Source organism: Oncorhynchus mykiss, chromosome 18, assembly GCF_013265735.2.
Source record: "Oncorhynchus mykiss isolate Arlee chromosome 18, USDA_OmykA_1.1, whole genome shotgun sequence".
NCBI classification, from domain to species: Eukaryota; Metazoa; Chordata; class Actinopteri; order Salmoniformes; family Salmonidae; genus Oncorhynchus; species Oncorhynchus mykiss.
In genome coordinates, this window is record NC_048582.1 from 426,228 (window position 1) to 447,500 (window position 21,273).

The following is a 21,273-nucleotide window of genomic DNA, read 5'->3' on the forward strand; positions in this document are numbered from 1 at the left end:
GTGCACTACTTTAGACCAGAACCCTATTCCCTATATAGTGCACCACTTTATACGAGGGCCCTATAGAACCCTATATATAGTGCACTACTTTAGACCAGAGCCCTGTAGAACCCTATTCCCTATATAGTGCACCACTTTATACGAGGGCCCTATAGAACCCTATATATAGTGCACTACTTTAGACCAGGGCCCTATAGAACCCTATTCCCTATATAGTGCACTACTTTGTACCAGGGCCCTATAGAACCCTATATATAGTGCACTACTTTAGACCAGGGCCCTATAGAACCCTATTCCCTATATAGTGCACTATAGACCAGGGTCCTATTCCATATATAGTGCACTATAGACCAGGGTCCTATTCCATATATAGTGCACTACTTTAGACCAGGGCCCTATAGAACCCTATTCCCTATATAGTGCACTTTAGACCAGGGTCCTATAGAACCCTATTCCCTATATAGTGCACTTTAGACCAGGGCCCTATAGAACCCTATTCCCTATATAGTGCACTTTAGACCAGGGTCCTATAGAACCCTATTCCCTATATAGTGTACTATAGACCAGGGTCCTATTCCATATATAGTGCACTATAGACCAGGGTCCTATTCCATATATACAGTGGCTTGCGAAGGTATTCACCCCCCCCCCCCCCCCCTTTCACATTTTTCCTTTTTTTTTTTGCTTGACAACCTGGAATTAAAATAAAAAAATTGGGGGGGGTGTTGTATCATTTGATTGGGGGGGGGGGGGGGGGGGGGGTGTGTTGTATCACTTGATTTACACAACATGCCTACCACTTTGAAGATGCAAAATATTTTTGGGGGTGAAACAAGACACGAACTTGACCGTGCATAACTATTCACCCCCCCCCCCCCCCCCCCCCCCCCCCCCCCCCCACACACACACACACATAGTCAATAGCTTGTAGAGCCACCTTTTGCAGCAATTACAGCTGCAAGTCTCTTGGGATATGTCTCTAAAAGCTTGGCACATCTAGCCACTGGGATTTTTTTGCCCATTCTTCAAGGCAAAACTGCGCCAGCTCCTTCAAGTTGGACTGGTTCTGCTGGTGTACAGCAATATTGAAGTCATACCACAGATTTTCATTTGGTTTGTCTGGGCTTTGACTAGGCCATTCCAAGACATTTAAATGTTTCACCTTAAACCACTCAAGTGTTGCTTTAGCAGTATGCTTAGGGTCATTGTCCTGCTGGAAGGTGAACCTCCGCCCCAGTCTCAAATCTCTGGAAGACTGAAACAGGTTTCCCTCAAATGTTCCTGTATTTAGCCCCATCCATCATTCCTTCAATTTTGACCTGTTTCCCTGCCGATGAAAAACATCCCCACAGCATGATGTTGCCACCACCATGCTTCATATAGTACACTACTTTAGACCAGGGCCCTATTCCCTATATAGTACACTGCTTTAGACCAGGGCCCTATTCCCTATATAGTACACTACTTTAGACCAGGGCCCTATTCCCTATATGGTACACTGCTTTAGACCAGAGCCCTATTCCCTATATAGTACACTGCTTTAGACCAGGGCCCTATTCCCTATATAGTACACTGCTTTAGACCAGGGCCCTATTCCCTATATAGTACACTGCTTTAGACCAGGGCCCTATTCCCTATATAGTACACTGCTTTAGACCAGGGCCCTATATAGTACACTACTTTAGACCAGGGCCCTATTCCCTATATAGTACACTACTTTAGACCAGGGCCCTAATCCCTATATAGTACACTGCTTTAGACCAGGGCCCTATATAGTACACTACTTTAGACCAGGGCCCTATTCCCTATATAGTACACTGCTTTAGACCAGGGCCCTATTCCCTATATAGTACACTGCTTTAGACCAGGGCCCTATTCCCTATATAGTGCACTACTTTAGACCAGGGCCATATTCCCTATATAGTACACTGCTTTAGACCAGGGCCCTATTCCCTATATAGTACACTGCTTTAGACCAGGGCCCTATTCCCTATATAGTACACTGCTTTAGACCAGGGCCCTATATAGTACACTACTTTAGACCAGGGCCCTGTATAGTACACTACTTTAGACCAGGGCCCTCTATAGTACACTGCTTTAGACCAGGGCCCTCTATAGTACACTGCTTTAGACCAGGGCCCTCTATAGTACACTGCTTTAGACCAGGGCCCTCTATAGTACACTGCTTTAGACCAGGGCCCTATTCCCTATATAGTACACTGCTTTAGACCAGGGCCCTATTCCCTATATAGTACACTGCTTTAGACCAGGGCCCTATATAGTACACTACTTTAGACCAGGGCCCTGTATAGTACACTACTTTAGACCAGGGCCCTCTATAGTACACTGCTTTAGACCAGGGCCCTCTATAGTACACTGCTTTAGACCAGGGCCCTCTATAGTACACTGCTTTAGACCAGGGCCCTCTATAGTACACTGCTTTAGACCAGGGCCCTATTCCCTATATAGTACACTGCTTTAGACCAGAGCCCTATTCCCTATATAGTACACTGCTTTAGACCAGGGCCCTCTATAGTACACTGCTTTAGACCAGAGCCCTATTCCCTATATAGTACACTGCTTTAGACCAGGGCCCTCTATAGTACACTGCTTTAGACCAGGGGCTACTGACAGCTATCTGTTTCAGACTGAAGATCTGATGAAGTGCCTTGTATATCTGATGAAATAAAGGTATTTTTATTTATTTACACTTTCTCAAAACGAGAGGATAGCAGAAAAACAAAGATAAAGTCTATGACTGTTGGGCCGGAACAAATCCCTGCAGGAGCGTAGCTCCCCAGGACAAGAGTTGGCCACCACATCACAGCTCTAACATATCAGGGCCGTGTTCACAAAGCGTCTCAGAACAGGAGTGCTGATCTAGCATCAGTTTTGGCTGTAGGTTATAATGGATAAGAGGGACCTGATCCTAGATCAGCACTACTACTGATCATAATGAATAAGAGGGGACCTGATCCTATATCATAATGAATAAGAGGGGACCTGATCCTAGATCATAATGACTAAGAGGGGACCTGATCCTATATCATAATGAATAAGAGGGGACCTGATCCTAGATCATAATGAATAAGAGGGGACCTGATCCTAGATCATAATGAATAAGAGGGGACCTGATCCTAGATCATAATGAATAAGAGGGGACCTGATCCTAGATCATAATGAATAAGAGGGGACCTGATCCTAGATCATAATGAATAAGAGGGGACCTGATCCTAGATCATAATGAATAAGAGGGGACCTGATCCTAGATCATAATGAATAAGAGGGGGCCTGATCCTAGATCATAATGAATAAGAGGGGACCTGATCCTAGATCATAATGAATAAGAGGGGACCTGATCCTAGATCATAATGAATAAGAGGGGACCTGATCATAATGAATAAGAGGGGACCTGATCCTAGATCATAATGAATAAGAGGGGACCTGATCATAATGAATAAGAGGGGACCTGATCCTAGATCATAATGAATAAAAGGGGACCTGATCATAATGAATAAGAGGGGACCTGATCCTAGATCAGCACGACCACTCAGAGGCTTTGTGAGTACGAGCCCTGTTAAAGTCCCCTACTGGTTCAGACAGTGGCCGACAGACATGTAGCAACATTGAGATCCAGTCGGCCTCAGAAGCCCAGGTTTCCGTGACGATTGGAAGGACGGCCTCGCTAGACGAAGACGCAGGAGTGTCTCACACACCTGTGTAAAACTCCCCCTTCAGATCCACACACACACACACACACAGCTAGCAGTCCCGCTGTTGTACGGACCTGTTCTGGAAAGGATTGATTGGGAAGTAAGACAAGGAGAGGTGGGGCTAAGGGGGGGACAGGGAGAGGTGGAGCTAAGTGGGAGGGAACAAGGAGAGGGGGGGGACACAGGGAGAGGTGGGGCTAGGGAGGGGGGGCAGGGAGAGGTGGGGTTAAATGGGGGGGACAAGGAGAGGTGGAGCTAAGTGGGGGGGGGACAAGGAGAGGTGGGGCTAAGTGGGGGGGACAAGGAGAGGTGGGGCTAAGTGGGGGGGGACAAGGAGAGGTGGGGCTAAGTGGGGGGAAAGGGAGAGGTGGGGCTAAGTGGGGGGGGACAAGGAGAGGTGGGGCTAAGGGGGGGACAGGGAGAGGTGGGGCTAAGGGGGGGGGACACAGGGAGAGGTGGGGCTAAGTGGGGGGGGGTGAAAGGTAGTTTCAGATTCTACTGTTCATGCATTCAAAATGAAAAGATATGACTGACAATGAGTATAATCATCAGTTACACATGCAATTCAACTTTCCTGTTTCTTAAAAACATTTTTTTTTAAATTAGATATTTTTTTAATTGATAGGCTGTTATGAAACTTTAAATCTTGATAAATCCCATGACCTTTTGGAGCACTGACCTGGAACTAAAGCAGCATTCTCTCCTTTACTTCCTGTTCTGAAACTCCACACAGGTGGAAAACCTGGGGGGGCGCGTTCAGATAGAAATGTGCTATACAGAACAAAAACACGCCTCTCTGACGTGTAGAATGAGACTCTTATTCGTTACATTTTATTGTACCTGCGACGTTCTACAACGTTAGGCTACTGAACGTGGTGGCCCTGTTATTCAAAACTCAGTCTCCTTGTGTGGCCCACTGCGTAGACCCAATACACAGCAGGACATCTACACTGCGTAGACCCAATACACAGCAGGACATCTACACTGCGTAGACCCAATACACAGCAGGACACATCTACAACTACAACTACCATCTATAGTCATATAGACTATATATATAAATATAATAGTGTCACTATATCCCAGAAAAGGCATGTCAGAAACTGAACAGGGGGAGTCGTGTGTGTGTGTGTGTCCAGGCACAGGGTGTGTGTGTGTGTGTGTGTGTGTGTTAGTCCACTCCCAAGGCTTTGAGCTGTCTTTCGATGTCTTCGTCTGAGATGCCGTCTGATTTGGTGGCAGAAGAGGTGGGGTTGTTTCTGCTGGTTGAAGGAGCGTTCACCATCTACGATCAATAAACAACAACAAATTAATCAACTCAACCTTGATTCTCCCAAGCATACGCCATTCATAGTATTTCCACAGGACTTAGTGTCCTGTCCAGGGGGTGTTCTGGTACATCAAGCTGTCTCACTACAGAAACAGGAGATTCAGCTCCTGCCCTATGGGCCATTCTGGCTCAGACAAGGCTAACTTACTTTACAGAGTATTTCCATAGAGCTGCAGAATGACATCCCCAGTTGGATCCTAACCCAGTAGGACCCTAACCCAGTAGGACCCTAACCCAGTGGGACCCTAACCCAGTGGGACCCTAACCCAGTAGGACCCTAACCCAGTAGGACCCTAACTCAGTAGGACCCTAACCCAGAAGGACCCTAACGCAGAAGGACCCTAACCCAGTAAGGCCCTAACCCAGTAAGACCCTAACCCAGTAAGACCCTAACCCGGTAGAACCCTAATCCAGTGGCACCCTAACCCATTTGAACCCTAACCCAGTGGGACCCTAACCCAGTGGGACCCTTGTCAGCCAATCAGCATTCAGGGCTGGAACCAGACAGTTTATAATGCTAGATATCAAATCAAAATCATATCAAATGTATTTATATAGCCCTTCATACATCAGCTGATATCTCAAAGTGCTGTACAGAAACCCAGCCGAAAACCCCCAACAGCAAGCAATGCAGGTGTAGAAGCACAGGTCCAGTTTCCCGGACACTGACGAACCCTGGTTCTATTTCAGATCTATATCTGGGAAACCAGCCCCAAGGATCTCGTTCAGGGTTTAGTCTCTAGATTTATTCTGGCTTTATTAAAAATCAGGTACATCATCGAGAACAATTAAAAACACCAATGTCTCACCTTTCCTGATATCTCGATGCCGATCTCGTCCAGAACCTGGTTAACAATGCTATCAGACTCCTCCTCGTCTCCAGACTCGTCAAAGATCTCATCCAGCGTGTCGTTAACTGAGAGAAGGGGACATGAGAGATGACTCCTATTAAAACACACACACACACACACACTACCGGTCAAAGGTTTTAGAACACTTACTCATTCAAGGGTTTTTCTTTATTTTTACTATTTTCTACATTGTAGAATAATAGTGAAGACATCAAAACTATGAAATATCACGTAGTAACCAAAAAAAAAGTGTTAAACAAATCAAAATATATTTGAGATTCTTCACCCTTTGCCTTGATGACAGCTTTATACACTCTTGGCATTCTCTCAACCAGCTTCACCTGGAATGCTTTTCCGACAGTCTTGAAGGAGTTCCCACATATGCTGAGCACTTGTTGGCTGCTTTTCATTCACTCTGCGATCCAACTCATCCCAAACCATCTCAAATTGGGTTGAGGTCGGGTGATTGTGTAGGGCGATGTTGGTTAAGCGTGCTTTAAATTCTAAATAAAATCACAGACACCAGCAAAGCACCCCCACACCTCCTCCTCCATGCTTCAACGTGGGAACCACAAATGGGGAGTTATTCGTTCACCTACTCTGCGTCTCAAAGACACCGCGGTTGGAACCAACATTCTTCACCAGTCTAATGTCCATTGCTCGTGTTTTTTGGTCCAATCAAGTCTCTTCTTCTTATTGGTGTCCTTTAGTAATGGTTTCTTTGCAGCAATTCGACCATGAAGGCCTGATTCATACAGTCGCCTCTGAACAGTTGATGTTGAGATGTGTCTGTTACTTGAACTCTGTGAAGCATTTATTTGGGCTGCAATTTCTGAGGCTGGTAAACTCTAATGACCTTATACTCTGCAGCAGAGGGAACTCTGGGTCTTCCTTTCCTGTGGCGGTCCTCATGAGAGACAGTTAACTCTAATGAACGTATCCTCTGCAGCAGAGTTAACTCTGGGTCTTCCTTTCCTGTGGCGGTCCTCATGAGAGACAGTTAACTCTAATGAACGTATCCTCTGCAGCAGAGGTAACTCTGGGACTTCCTTTCCTGTGGCGGTCCTCATGAGAGACAGTTAACTCTAATGAACTTATCCTCTGCAGCAGAGGTAACTCTGGGTCTTCCTTTCCTGTGGCGGTCCTCATGAGAGCCAGTTTCATCACAGCACTTGATGGTTTTTGCGACTGCACTTGAAGAACCTTTCAAAGTTCTTGAAATGTTCCGTATTGACTGACCTTCATGTCTTATAGTAATGATGGACTGACCTTCATGTCTTATAGTAATGATGGACTGACCTTCATGTCTTATAGTAATGATGGACTGACCTTCATGTCTTATAGTAATGATGGACTGACCTTCATGTCTTAAAGTAATGATGGACTGACCTTCATGTCTTATAGTAATGATGGACTGACCTTCATGTCTTATAGTAATGATGGACTGACCTTCATGTCTTATAGTAATGATGGACTGACCTTCATGTCTTATAGTAATGATGGACTGACCTTCATGTCTTATAGTAATGATGGACTGACCTTCATGTCTTATAGTAATGATGGACTGACCTTCATGTCTTATAGTAATGATGGACTGACCTTCATGTCTTATAGTAATGATGGACTGACCTTCATGTCTTAAAGTAATGATGGACTGACCTTCATGTCCTATAGTAATGATGGACTGACCCTCATGTCTTATAGTAATGATGGACTGACCTTCATGTCTTAAAGTAATGATTGACTGACCTTCATGTCTTATAGTAATGATGGACTGTCGTTTCTCTTTGCTTATTTGAGCTGTTCTTGCCATAATATGGACTTGGTCTGTTACCCAATAGGGATATCTTCTGTATACCATCCCTACCTTGTCACAACACAACTGATTGGCTCAAATGCATTAAGGAAAGAAAGAAATCCCTCTAATTAACATAAGGCACAGCTGTTAATGGAAATACTATTATTGCATGTAGTACACTATATAGGTATTAATAGTATGTAGTACACTATATAGGTATTAATAGCATGTAGTACACTATATAGGTATTAATAGTATGTAGTACACTATATAGGTATTAATAGCATGTAGTACACTATATAGGTATTAATAGCATGTAGTACACTATATAGGTATTAATAGCATGTAGTACACTATATAGGTATTAATAGCATGTAGTACACTATATAGGTATTAATAGCATGTAGTACGCTATATAGGTATTAATAGCATGTAGTACACTATATAGGTATTAATAGCATGTAGTACACTATATAGGTATTAATAGCATGTAGTACACTATATAGGTATTAATAGCATGTAGTACACTATATAGGTATTAATAGCATGTAGTACACTATATAGGTATTAATAGCATGTAGTACACTATATAGGTATTAATAGCATGTAGTACACTATATATTATGCTACGTTAGCAGTCTTATCACCATGAGGACAACATAGAATGTGTAGTATAGATCCAGTCTTATCATCATGAGGACAACATAGAATGTGTAAAATAGATCCAGTCTTATCATCATGAGGACAACATAGAATGTGTAGTATAGATCCAGTCTTATCATCATGAGGACAACATAGAATGTGTAGTATAGATCCAGTCTTATCACCATGAGGACAACATAGAATGTGTAATATAGATCCAGTCTTATCATCATGAGGACAACATAGAATGTGTAAAATAGATCCAGTCTTATCATCATGAGGACAAGAACATAGAATGTGTAATATAGATCCAGTCTTACTCAGGTCCTCTGACATCTCCATCTTCATGTTCTCCTTCTGGAAGTTCTGCATGGTCTGTTGCATCTTCTGAGGGTCCATCTTCTTATTGACAGCCTGCATAGTCTGAGACGGGAGAGGAGAGAGAGTCACATGGGCTGGTTACACTTTGCAAAAGGCAGAAAACACCCATTAAAATACAGCACACACAGAGACAGACAAGAGACACAGACAGACACAGAGAGACACACAGACAGACAAGAGACACAGACAGACTGACAGGAGAGACAGAGACATAGACAGACTGACAGGAGAGACAGAGACACAGACAGACAAGAGACACAGACAGACTGACAGGAGAGACAGAGACACAGACAGACAGAACGCTGTCCAAGGTGTCCACACTAGGTACATCACCCCCCCTGTGGGAAGAAGCAGCACACTGACCCACACTAGGTACATCACCCCCCCTGTGGGAAGAAGCAGCACACTGACCCACACTAGGTACATCACACCCCCCTGTGGGAAGAAGCAGCACACTGACCCACACTAGGTACATCACCCCCCCTGTGGGAAGAAGCAGCACACTGACCCACACTAGGTACATCACACCCCCCTGTGGGAAGAAGCAGCACACTGACCCACACTAGGTACACCCCCCCCTGTGGGAAGAAGCCAACTGACCCACACTAGGTACATCACACCCCCCCTGTGGGAAGAAGCAGCACACTGACCCACACTAGGTACATCACACCCCCCCTGTGGGAAGAAGCAGCACACTGACCCACACTAGGTACATCACACCCCCTGTGGGAAGAAGCAGCCCACTGACCCACACTAGGTACATCACACCCCCTGTGGGAAGAAGCAGCCCACTGACCCACACTAGGTACATCACCCCCCCTGTGGGAAGAAGCAGCCCACTGACCCACACTAGGTACATCACACCCCCCTGTGGGAAGAAGCAGCCCACTGACCCACACTAGGTACATCACCCCCCCTGTGGGAAGAAGCAGCACACTGACCCACACTAGGTACATCACACCCCCCTGTGGGAAGAAGCAGCACACTGACCCACACTAGGTACATCACCCCCCCTGTGGGAAGAAGCAGCACACTGACCCACACTAGGTACATCACACCCCCCTGTGGAAAGAAGCCAACTGATCCACACTAGGTACATCACACCCCCCTGTGGAAAGAAGCAGCCCACCGATCCACACGTACTTTGGTCGTGGTAGCCATGGCCCCTGCCATCTTCATCTGGGAGTTCATGAGTTTGGTCTGAGAGGACATGGAGGTGACCTTTGAACCGACGGCGTAGCTTCTGTTCTTCTGTCTCCTCAGCTGAACCAGCTGTTTGGCCAGGATGGTACACGCCTCCTTGTTCCCCGTCTTCGCCATCTTCTTAATCTCCATCTCCTGGGAGACAACGTGCATTCGGAAAGTATTCAGACCCCTTTGGACTTTTCCTATATTTTGTTACAGCATTCTAAAATTATTTAAATCGTCCCCCCCCCCCCCCCCCCCCCCTCATCAATCTACACACAATAGCCCATAATGACATCACAATAGCCCATAATGACATCACAATAGCCCATAATGACATCGCAATAGCCCATAATGACATCACAATAGCCCATAATGACATCACAATAGCCAAAAACAGGTTTTTAGAAATGCACTGGGAACCTGGCACCATCCCTACGGTGAAGCATTTTTATTTATTTAACCTTTATTTAACCAGGCAAGTCAGTTAAGAACACATTCTTATTTTCAACGACGGCCCTAGGAACAGTGGGTTAACTGCCTTGTTCAGGGGCAGAAAGACATATTTGTTTTTACCTTGTCAGCTCGGGGATCCGATCTTGCAACCTTTCGGGTTACAAGTCCAACACTCTAACCACTAGACTACCTGCCTCCTCTACACTCTAACCACTAGACTACCTGCCTCCTCTACACTCTAACCACTAGACTACCTGCCTCCTCTACACTCTAACCACTAGACTACCTGCCTCCTCTACACTCTAACCACTAGACTACCTGCCTCCTCTACACTCTAACCACTAGACTACCTGCCTCCTCTACACTCTAACCACTAGACTACCTGCCTCCTCTACACTCTAACCACTAGACTACCTGCCTCCTCTACACTCTAACCACTAGACTACCTGCCTCCTCTACACTCTAACCACTAGACTACCTGCCTCCTCTACACTCTAACCACTAGACTACCTACCTCCTCTACACTCTAACCACTAGACTACCTGCCTCCTCTACACTCTAACCACTAGACTACCTACCTCCTCTACACTCTAACCACTGGGCACTGTATACAAAAGACAAAGATAGAAAGCAAGACAGTAATCTGGGGCTGACTAGCCTGGGTGACAGCCTGTTATTGCCATCATACCAACTTCTTGTCACTCCATTGTTATGTTTGGCATGAATGTAATGATGTCACAAACAGACTCGAGGTTTTCCACAGGGACACACAGAGCATCCGGAAAGAATTCAGACCCCTTGACTTTTTTTTCCACATTTTCTTACGTTACAGCCTTGTTCTTCAATAAACTTATGTTTTTCTTCTCATCAATCTACACACAATATCCCATAATGACAAATCGAAAACAGGTTTAGATATTTTTTTTTTACAAATGTATTACAAATTTAAAAAACATAAACCTTATTGCCAAAAGGCCCCTAAAGGACCAATATTGAACTATTTGGCCTGAATGCCAAGCGTCATGTCTGGAGGAAACCAGGCACCACTCATCACCTGGCCAATACCATCCCTACAGTGAAGCATGGTGGTGGCAGCATCACGTCTGGAGGAAACCACGCACCACTCATCACCTGGCCAATACCATCCCTACAGTGAAGCATGGTGGTGGCAGCATCACGTCTGGAGGAAACCAGGCACCACTCATCACCTGGCCAATACCATCCCTACAGTGAAGCATGGTGGTGGCAGCATCATGATGTAGGGCCAATACCATCCCTACAGTGAAGCATGGTGGTGGCAGCATCATGATGTGGGGTTGTTTTTCTACAGCAGGGACTGGGAAACTTGTCAGGGTCGAGGGAAAGGGTACTGAGTAAAGGGTCTGAATACTGATGTAAAATGTGATCAGTTATTTTTATAAATAGGTAAAAATGTCTAAATCTGTTTTTTTTGTTGCTTTGTCATTATGTGGTAGTGTGTGTGTAGATTGAGGCAGTCTGAATACACTGTACATTATCCATGACTCAGATACTCTCTGTATTCACTACTACAGAACAGACCACTACTACAACCCTCACCAGTTGTTTTTCCTGTTTCTCCAGGGAAGATCTGTCTCTGGTGATCTGTCTCTGGGTTCCTCTCAGCTCTTTGGTCTGCTCCTTTATCACATCTAGACACAACGGTGGGAGAGAAAACTACAAGATCAGTACTAGTTCTTGGCAAACAGAGGAGAAGAGAGAAACTATTGTTATTGTTTATTTCACTTGTTTTGGCAAAAACATACGTTTCCCATGTCAATGAAGCCCTTTGAATTGAGAGAGAGAGGAGACAGACGAGAGATCCACAGAGGGGATTCTACATCATCATCATGAAGAGACTGAAAATCCAAGTGACAGAACCTACCTGTACCGCAAAAAGTCGGGAGAGCAAACCTCTCCTGTGGATACCCTATCGCCACCCACTACGGTCAAAAGGACCAACAGCACGAACTGCTGCTACGTTATTGTTGTTATGACTCTGTGGTACTCTATACAGACCAGCGTACTGAAAGGCAGGCAGATAACACTTCCCTGTGTCCCCCCCCCCCCCCCCCCTTCAGATTACCTTCTATTTAAGGACAAAAACTAAAACAAAGTTTATTCAACATCCTGACTTGTAATAGGAATGTTCAGGAGTGCTGAGCCTACCTGTTAGACAGACGGGTAACGTTAAGTATTACACTCTCTTATAATAAGAGACTGAAGCTAACTTTGCTAATGTCAGTTAGCTGAAACGCCGAGTCTGTGTACACTTACCATCTACTGTCTTTTTCTTGAAGAATCCGGCCATGGTGACAGGCGAGAACTTGGCCAAATAGCTATAATCCAATGCTATTTTAAAAGGACACCGCCAGTTAATTAAACCAGACCACCGACTTGTTTATTTCCTGGTTCGGAGAGAAGCAGGAAGTGCAGCACTTTAATGGGGGCGTTCGAGACAGTCTAGAATAAAAGCGCTGCGCTCACACTGAGCCAAGTCGCCTGGGTAGATAGACAACCGCTTGGTGGCAGTAGATACCTAGTTCCATCGTCACACCACACCCACAGCTGCATGGGGATAGCCAGCCAAACACAGAGCTCTTTACAGACTGTAAATAGCTTCCAGCTGACTCGATCTGTCTGTTCATGATTTGGGAATGGGTCTTGAATTTTAATAAGTATTGAGTTTTTCTTGCCAAGTGGGTGTTTCCTCCTGATAAGTGGTATTATGCTGTGTTCATAACAAGTGGGAACCTGGGGGGGGAATATTGCTTGCAAACTGGGTCAACGATTTGTGTGGTTTCAAGTGCTTTGAACTGGTTGAGAACGTCGATGTGGCAAACAAGCAGCGGGGTCAACCATAAACTACAGCTTTCATGCTCCCAAACAAATTATAGTTAAAAAAATAAATAAATAAACATATTCTTTGTTAGATGAAATCCTTACTTTAAAAAAAAATCACGTTAATTAAATACAGCCACGGACTTGTTTCCTTGTTGAGATTCAATTGGCACATCGGCATTTTCTCGTGAGTTTCCATTTTAGATCAACATTAATGAGCAAATCGTCGGTGGTTGTTTTTGATTAACGTTTATTTTAAAAAGTATGGATTTCATCAAATAAAGAAAGGCAACCACAAGGGGACAAACATAAGTACAAGAATAAGCGTTTTCAAAATGTAAAATTGGTTTTTGAAGTTTTGACGTTGGAGCGAATTGATGTCATCTGAGCTGAAATTCCACAAAGCCTGGAATATACTGAGCTATATAATAGGCTTACATTCGTAAATTATATTATTTTATACTAATACAATTGCTCAGAGGAAGAGATTTTGTTAAACAAGTAAAACTTTTGATACTCAAAAAGATATGTGCCAAAATTATTGGCACCCCTGTTTTCAATACCTCACCTTGTGAGGATAATCTCCCAGTGTATCATAATGCCATGTTTATCTCCCAGTGTATTATAATGCCATGTTTATCTCCCAGTGTATTATAATGCCATGTTTATCTCCCAGTGTATTATAATGCCATGTTTATCTCCCAGTGTATTATAATGCCATGTTTATCTCCCAGTGTATTATAATGCCATGTTTTTCTCCCAGTGTATTATAATGACATGTTTATCTCCCAGTGTATTATAATGGCATGTTTATCTCCCAGTGTATTATAATGCCATGTTTATCTCCCAGTGTATTATAATGCCATGTTTATCTCCCAGTGTATTATAATGACATGTTTATCTCCCAGTGTATTATAATGCCATGTTTATCTCCCAGTGTATTATAATGACATGTTTATCTCCCAGTGTATTATAATGCCATGTTTATCTCCCAGTGTATTATAATGACATGTTTATCTCCCAGTATATTATAATGCCATGTTTATCTCCCAGTGTATTATAATGCCATGTTTATCTCCCAGTGTATTATAATGACATGTTTATCTCGCAGTGTATTATAATGCCATGATTATCTCCCAGTGTATTATAATGACATGTTTATCTCCCAGTGTATTATAATGCCATGATTATCTCCCAGTGTATTATAATGACATGTTTATCTCCCAGTGTATTATAATGACATGATTATCTCCCAGTGTATTATAATGCCATGATTATCTCCCAGTGTTTTTATCATGCCATGTTTATCTCCCAGTGTTTTTATCATGCCATGTTTATCTCCCAGTGTATTATAATGCCATGATTATCTCCCAGTGTATTATAATGACATGTTTATCTCCCAGTGTATTATAATGACATGTTTATCTCCCAGTGTATTATAATGCCATGTTTATCTCCCAGTATATTATAATGCCATGTTTATCTCCCAGTGTATTCTGCCATGTTTATCTCCCAGTGTATTATAATGCCATGTTTATCTCCCAGTATATTATAATGCCATGTTTCTCTCCCAGTGTTATTATAATGCCATGTTTATCTCCCAGTGTATTCTGACATGTTTATCTCCCAGTGTATTCTGACATGTTTATCTCCCAGTGTATTATAATGCCATGTTTCTCTCCCAGTGTTATTATAATGCCATGTTTATCTCCCAGTGTATTCTGACATGTTTATCTCCCAGTGTATTCTGACATGTTTATCTCCCAGTATATTATAATGCCATGTTTATCTCCCAGTGTATTATAATGCCATGTTTATCTCCCAGTGTATTATAATGCCATGTTTATCTCCCAGTGTATTATAATGCCATGTTTATCTCCCAGTGTATTATAATGCCATGTTTATCTCCCAGTGTATTCTGCCATGTTTATCTCCCAGTGTATTATAATGCCATGTTTATCTCCCAGTATATTATAATGCCATGTTTCTCTCCCAGTGTATTATAATGCCATGTTTATCTCCCAGTGTATTATAATGCCATGTTTATCTCCAGTGTATTATAATGCCATGTTTATCTCCCAGTGTATTATGCCATGTTTATCTCCCAGTGTATTATAATGCCATGTTTATCTCCCAGTATATTATAATGCCATGTTTCTCTCCCAGTGTTATTATAATGCCATGTTTATCTCCCAGTGTATTCTGACATGTTTATCTCCCAGTGTATTCTGACATGTTTATCTCCCAGTGTATTATAATGCCATGTTTCTCTCCCAGTGTTATTATAATGCCATGTTTATCTCCCAGTGTATTCTGACATGTTTATCTCCCAGTGTATTCTGACATGTTTATCTCCCAGTATATTATAATGCCATGTTTATCTCCCAGTGTATTATAATGCCATGTTTATCTCCCAGTGTATTATAATGCCATGTTTATCTCCCAGTGTATTATAATGCCATGTTTATCTCCCAGTGTATTATAATGCCATGTTTATCTCCCAGTGTATTATAATGCCATGTTTATCTCCCAGTGTATTATAATGCCATGTTTATCTCCCAGTATATTATAATACCATGTTTATCTCCCAGTGTATTATCATGCCATGTTTATCTCCCAGTGTATTATAATACCATGTTTATCTCCCAGTGTATTATTCTGCCATGTTTATCTCCCAGTGTATTCTGACATGTTTATCTCCCAGTGTATTATAAGGGGGGGCGGGTCCCTTCTAAATAATCAATGTTTCCGTGTCCAGCAGACCTCTTTATTCCAGCATGAGCGAGGAGGGTGTGGCTTAGTTGAAATTACAACAATTCCAGTAACAAGTGTAAACAGTGGTTTAGAGGGTGTGGAGAGAGTGGCCCAGATGAAAAGTAACATGTGTAAACAGTGGTCTAGAGGGTGTGGACAGAGGGGCCCAGATGAGAAGTAACATGTGTAAACAGTGGTTTAGAGGGTGTGGAGAGAGGGGCCCAGATGAAAAGTAACATGTGTAAACAGTGGTTTAGAGGGTGTGGAGAGAGGGGCCCACATGAAAAGTAACATGTGTAAACAGTGGTTTAGAGGGTGTGGAGAGAGGGGCCCAGATGAAAAGTAACATGTGTAAACAGTGGTTTAGAGGGTGTGGAGAGAGGGGCCCAGATGAAAAGTAACATGTGTAAACAGTGGTTTAGAGGGTGTGGAGAGAGGGGCCCAGATGAAAAGTAACATGTGTAAACAGTGGGTTAGAGGGTGTGGAGAGAGGGGCCCAGATGAAATGTAACATGTTTAAACAGTAGTTTAGAGGGTGTGGAGAGAGTGGGCCAGATGGGGCCCAGAAGAAAAGGTCAAACTTGGGACACAAGACAGAATACGGAACAGGAAGTGACTTTATTACGGAACTCAACAGGAAGTGACTTTATTACGGAACTCAACAGGAAGTGACTTTATTCTTGGACATGGAACCACCATCTCAATTAGTTACCGTGGAATTTATAGAAACTGGTCGGACATTAGTCTACTAATCATAGATGAACATCCAATTCTCTTCCTTACGAAGTTAAAACATGGGAGACTCGGTTAGACCCTGGCACCTTTTTGACCTCAGACTCATTTCACTGCTCAGAGCAGTACGACACCAAAACAACAAGACACTTTCTAAATACCTTTTCCCATTAGGTTTCCAGATCTGGAATCTCTATTTAAAAAACCTTCTTCGTCATCAAACAGAAGGAACCTACGGTCTACGTATTTCTCTGCCCCTTTCGAACAAGCCCTCTCTCCATTTCAATCCTTTCTTCTTAAATACGGTCTCTCTGCGGTGCTTCCTACATACAGTATAAAACAAACAGTCACGGTCTCTCACGTGACCAGGAAACAAGTCCAGGAAGAAACCCCCCCCCCAAAAAAAAACAGTTTGAACAATTCAAGGTCAGTCAGACAAATTTTTTTTTTTAAAACCTTTTGAGCGTATAAGGATCGTAAGAGACTTGAAGAAGTACACTGGGTTAGTTTCTGTGTGCTCATGTATGACCTAAACAGACAAGTTATTCCAGTCTCTGTTTCAAATCGCATAGCTAGTCTATTTTAAACACCAAATAAACCAATCCATTTTAAATAAAATAAAATAAACAAATGTATTTAGGATAACGTCAATCTAACGAGCCAGGAAACTAAAAGCAACATTATAAACGACGGGGTTTTGGTTAGTTGCTAGCTCGTTAGCCATTTCAAAAATGACCAGCACATATCTGACAATTCTTTTTTTTAGACTGTAAACCAACTTTAAATCGTCATGACAACTTTTTTAAATCATCCATCGTCGTAAAAGGAGCACTTTAATCAAATACCAAATCAAACAGTCTGTAAAGCAATGCATTTTGTAGATAGAACTGCACAGGTTGTTTGCTAGCCAGTTTTTCCACAGTTTTTTTTTCCAGTTTTTTTGTATAAAATTTTTTTATTAATATGCCAACATTCCATTCAAACACTGCAGCCAATCCACAGCCAGACACTGCAGCCAATCCACAGCCAGACACTGCAGCCAATCCACAGCCAGACACTGCAGCCAATCCACAAGCAAGACACTGCAGCCAATCCACAGCCAGACACTGCAGCCAATCCACAGCCAGACACTGCAGCCAATCCACAGCCAGACACTGCAGCCAATCCACAGCCAGACGATGCAGCCAATCCACAGCCAGACGATGCAGCCAATCCACAGCCAGACACTGTGCTGAAGTCAGTTGATAACAGGACTTAGAAAAGTTGTAAATTAAACAAGTATTGATATTGTATATATATATATATTTATGGTCTGTGTACATCCTGTATCTTAGAGGCTGTTTACACAGAACAATAGCATCTGGGTACAGGATGGTATAAACCTGACAGTCTGTCTGTTATTTACCCATTTACCTCACTAGAGAGATAAGGAGAAGAAAGGAGTTAAACAGTGTATCTGTCTAGGGTTGTCTGTCGGCAAACTGCAGGTTGATGGGCGCAGCAGGACAGAGGACAGCCGTGGGTTTTGGTCTAGGGTTGTCTGTCGGCAAACTGCAGGTTGATGGGCGCAGCAGGACAGAGGAGGCCGTGGGTTTTGGTCTAGGGTTGTCTGTCGGCAAACTGCAGGTTGATGGGCGCAGCAGGACAGAGGAGGCCGTGGGTTTTGGTCTAGGGTTGTCTGTCGGCAAACTGCAGGTTGATGGGCGCAGCAGGACAGAGGAGGCCGTGGGTTTTGGTCTAGGGTTGTCTGTCGGAAAACTGCAGGTTGATGGGCGCAGCAGGACAGAGGAGGCCGTGGGTTTTGGTCTAGGGTTGTCTGTCGGCAAACTGCAGGTTGATGGGCGCAGCAGGACAGAGGAGGCCGTGGGTTTTGGCTTTGATTTCTTCTGTGATGGGACACAGCCCAATCTGGAACCTCTGGATCAGCTGGAGGAGAAGAAGAGACAAACACAACCGGTATTAACCAGCTGGAGGAGAAGAAGAGACAATCACAACAGGTATTAACCAGCTGGAGGAGAAGAAGAGACAAACACAACCGGTATTAACCAGCCGGAGGAGAAGAAGAGACAAACACAACCAGTATTAACCTCTGGATCAGCTGGAGGAGAAGAAGAGACAAACACAACCGGTATTAACCAGCTGGAGGAGAAGAAGAGACAAACACAACCGGTATTAACCAGCTGGAGAAGAAGAAGAGACAAACACAACCGGTATTAACCAGCCGGAGGAGAAGAAGAGACAAACACAACCGGTATTAACCAGCTGGAGGAGAAGAAGAGACAAACACAACCGGTATTAACCAGCTGGAGGAGAAGAAGAGACAAACACAACCGGTATTAACCTCTGGACCAGCTGGAGGAGAAGAAGAGACAAACACAACCGGTATTAACCAGCTGGAGGAGAAGAAGAGACAAACACAACTGGTATTAACCTCTGGACCAGCTGGAGGAGAAGAAGAGACAAACACAACCGGTATTAACCAGCTGGAGGAGAAGAAGAGACAAACACAACCGGTATTAACCAGCTGGAGGAGAAGAAGAGACAAACACAACCGGTATTAACCAGCTGGAGGAGAAGAAGAGACAAACACAACCGGTATTAACCTCTGGACCAGCCGGAGGAGAAGAAGAGACAAACACAACCAGTATTAACCAGCTGGAGGAGAAGAAGAGACAAACACAACCGGTATTAACCAGCTGGAGGAGAAGAAGAGACAAACACAACCGGTATTAACCAGCTGGAGGAGAAGAAGAGACAAACACAACCGGTATTAACCTCTGGACCAGCTGGAGGAGAAGAAGAGACAAACACAACCGGTATTAACCAGCTGGAGGAGAAGAAGAGACAAACACAACCGGTATTAACCAGCTGGAGGAGAAGAAGAGACAAACACAACCGGTATTAACCAGCTGGAGGAGAAGAAGAGACAAACACAACCGGTATTAACCTCTGGACCAGCTGGAGGAGAAGAAGAGACAAACACAACCGGTATTAACCAGCTGGAGGAGAAGAAGAGACAAACACAACTGGTATTAACCTCTGGACCAGCTGGAGGAGAAGAAGAGACAAACACAACCGGTATTAACCAGCTGGAGGAGAAGAAGAGACAAACACAACCGGTATTAACCAGCTGGAGGAGAAGAAGAGACAAACACAACCGGTATTAACCAGCTGGAGGAGAAGAAGAGACAAACACAACCGGTATTAACCAGCTGGAGGAGAAGAAGAGACAAACACAACCGGTATTAACCAGCTGGAGGAGAAGAAGAGACAAACACAACCGGTATTAACCAGCCGGAGGAGAAGAAGAGACAAACACAACCGGTATTAACCAGCTGGAGGAGAAGAAGAGACAAACACAACCGGTATTAACCAGCTGGAGGAGAAGAAGAGACAAACACAACCGGTATTAACCAGCTGGAGGAGAAGAAGAGACAAACACAACAGGTATTAACCAGCTGGAGGAGAAGAAGAGACAAACACAACCGGTATTAACCTCTGGACCAGCTGGAGGAGAAGAAGAGACAAACACAACCGGTATTAACCTCTGGACCAGCTGGAGGAGAAGAAGAGACAAACACAACCGGTATTAACCTCTGGATCAGCTGGAGGAGAAGAAGAGACAAACACAACCAGTATTAACCAGCTGGAGGAGAAGAAGAGACAAACACAACCGGTATTAACCTCTGGACCAGCTGGAGGAGAAGAAGAGACAAACACAACCGGTATTAACCAGCTGGAGGAGAAGAAGAGACAAACACAACCGGTATTAACCAGCTGGAGGAGAAGAAGAGACAAACACAACCGGTATTAACCAGCTGGAGGAGAAGAAGAGACAAACACAACCGGTATTAACCAGCTGGAGGAGGAGAAGAGACAAACACAACCGGTATTAACCAGCTGGAGGAGGAGAAGAGACAAACACAACCGGTATTAACCAGCTGGAGGAGAAGAAGAGACAAACACAACCGGTATTAACCAGCTGGAGGAGAAGAAGAGACAAACACAACCGGTATTAACCAGCTGGAGGAGAAGAAGAGACAAACACAACCGTTATTAACCAGCTGGAGGAGAAGAAGAGACAAACACAACCGGTATTAACCTCTGGACCAGCTGGAGGAGAAGAAGAGACAAACACAACCAGTATTAACCAGCTGGGAGACTAAATCTAGGTCCCAAATGTCAGCCTATTTCTGATATAAGAAGAAGAGACAAACACAACCAGTATTAACCAGCTGGGAGACTAAATCTAGGTCCCAAATGTCCCCCTATTTCTGATATAAGAAGAAGACTAAAGTCATGAGGAGACCTTCATTTTGGGAACAACAGAGACACTGTTACAGAATAAGATTAGAAAATCTATTGTCTATTTGAGAAGGGATCAATATCACCCAAGATACTGTTGTCAGGAATATACTGTGTGTGTGTGTGTGTGTGTGTGTGTGAGGTTCCCCCACCTGTGTAAGAGCCAGGTGCATCTCCAGTTCAGCTATCCTCCTGCCGATGCAGCTCCTGATGCCGTAGCCGAACGGGATGGAGCCGAAGTTATCCACCCGGTCCGTAGCGTCCTTC

The 21,273-nt window shown here is 43.9% G+C and overlaps 2 protein-coding genes and 1 long non-coding RNA gene across 5 annotated transcripts in view; all 3 read right to left on the reverse strand.

The window, feature by feature from the left end:
* Window positions 1-4,323: 4,323 nt before the first annotated feature.
* Window positions 4,324-12,820, reverse strand: LOC110527176 (charged multivesicular body protein 2b). Its single transcript, XM_036951440.1, has 6 exons — window positions 12,652-12,820; window positions 11,935-12,026; window positions 9,859-10,053; window positions 8,655-8,757; window positions 5,853-5,959; window positions 4,324-4,998 (listed from the first exon to the last, which is right to left on the reverse strand). The coding sequence occupies exons 1-6, from the start codon at window positions 12,683-12,685 to the stop codon at window positions 4,885-4,887; spliced, it is 645 nt and encodes a 214-aa protein (XP_036807335.1). The 5' UTR covers window positions 12,686-12,820; the 3' UTR covers window positions 4,324-4,884.
* A 3,748-nt stretch (window positions 12,821-16,568) lies between these two features.
* LOC110519502 (cytochrome P450 27C1) overlaps window positions 16,569-21,273 on the reverse strand; it is a 24,464-nt gene continuing 19,759 nt past the window's right edge. The window contains exons 8-9 of the mRNA XM_036951441.1: window positions 21,159-21,273; window positions 16,569-18,627 (exon numbers count right to left, since the gene is read on the reverse strand). The exon at window positions 21,159-21,273 is cut by the window's right edge and continues 89 nt beyond it. Of these exons, the coding sequence (XP_036807336.1) occupies window positions 18,508-18,627; window positions 21,159-21,273 (235 nt within the window). The 3' untranslated portion in view covers window positions 16,569-18,507. The remainder of the gene's footprint in view (window positions 18,628-21,158) is intronic.
* Window positions 18,634-20,053, reverse strand: LOC118941072. 3 transcript variants are annotated; one of them, XR_005037342.1, is made up of 4 exons: window positions 20,034-20,053; window positions 19,354-19,648; window positions 19,182-19,304; window positions 18,634-19,042 (listed from the first exon to the last, which is right to left on the reverse strand). It is a non-coding gene; the product is annotated as an uncharacterized LOC118941072 (long non-coding RNA). The 3 variants fall into 3 exon arrangements; XR_005037341.1 differs by having other exon boundaries at window positions 19,182-19,648; XR_005037343.1 differs by lacking the exon at window positions 20,034-20,053 and having other exon boundaries at window positions 19,182-19,476; window positions 19,526-19,812.

Bases quoted from the DNA above. Each gene is read 5' to 3' on its own strand.
- LOC110527176 (XM_036951440.1), bottom strand. From the start codon at position 12,685: ATGGCCGGATTCTTCAAGAAAAAGACAGTAGATG. The intron at 8,758-9,858 runs GTACGTGTGGAT...CTCCCGTCTCAG, and splicing joins CCATGGCTACCACGACCAAA to ACTATGCAGGCTGTCAATAA. The intron at 5,960-8,654 runs GTAAGACTGGAT...CCCTTCTCTCAG, and splicing joins GGAGATGTCAGAGGACCTGA to TTAACGACACGCTGGATGAG.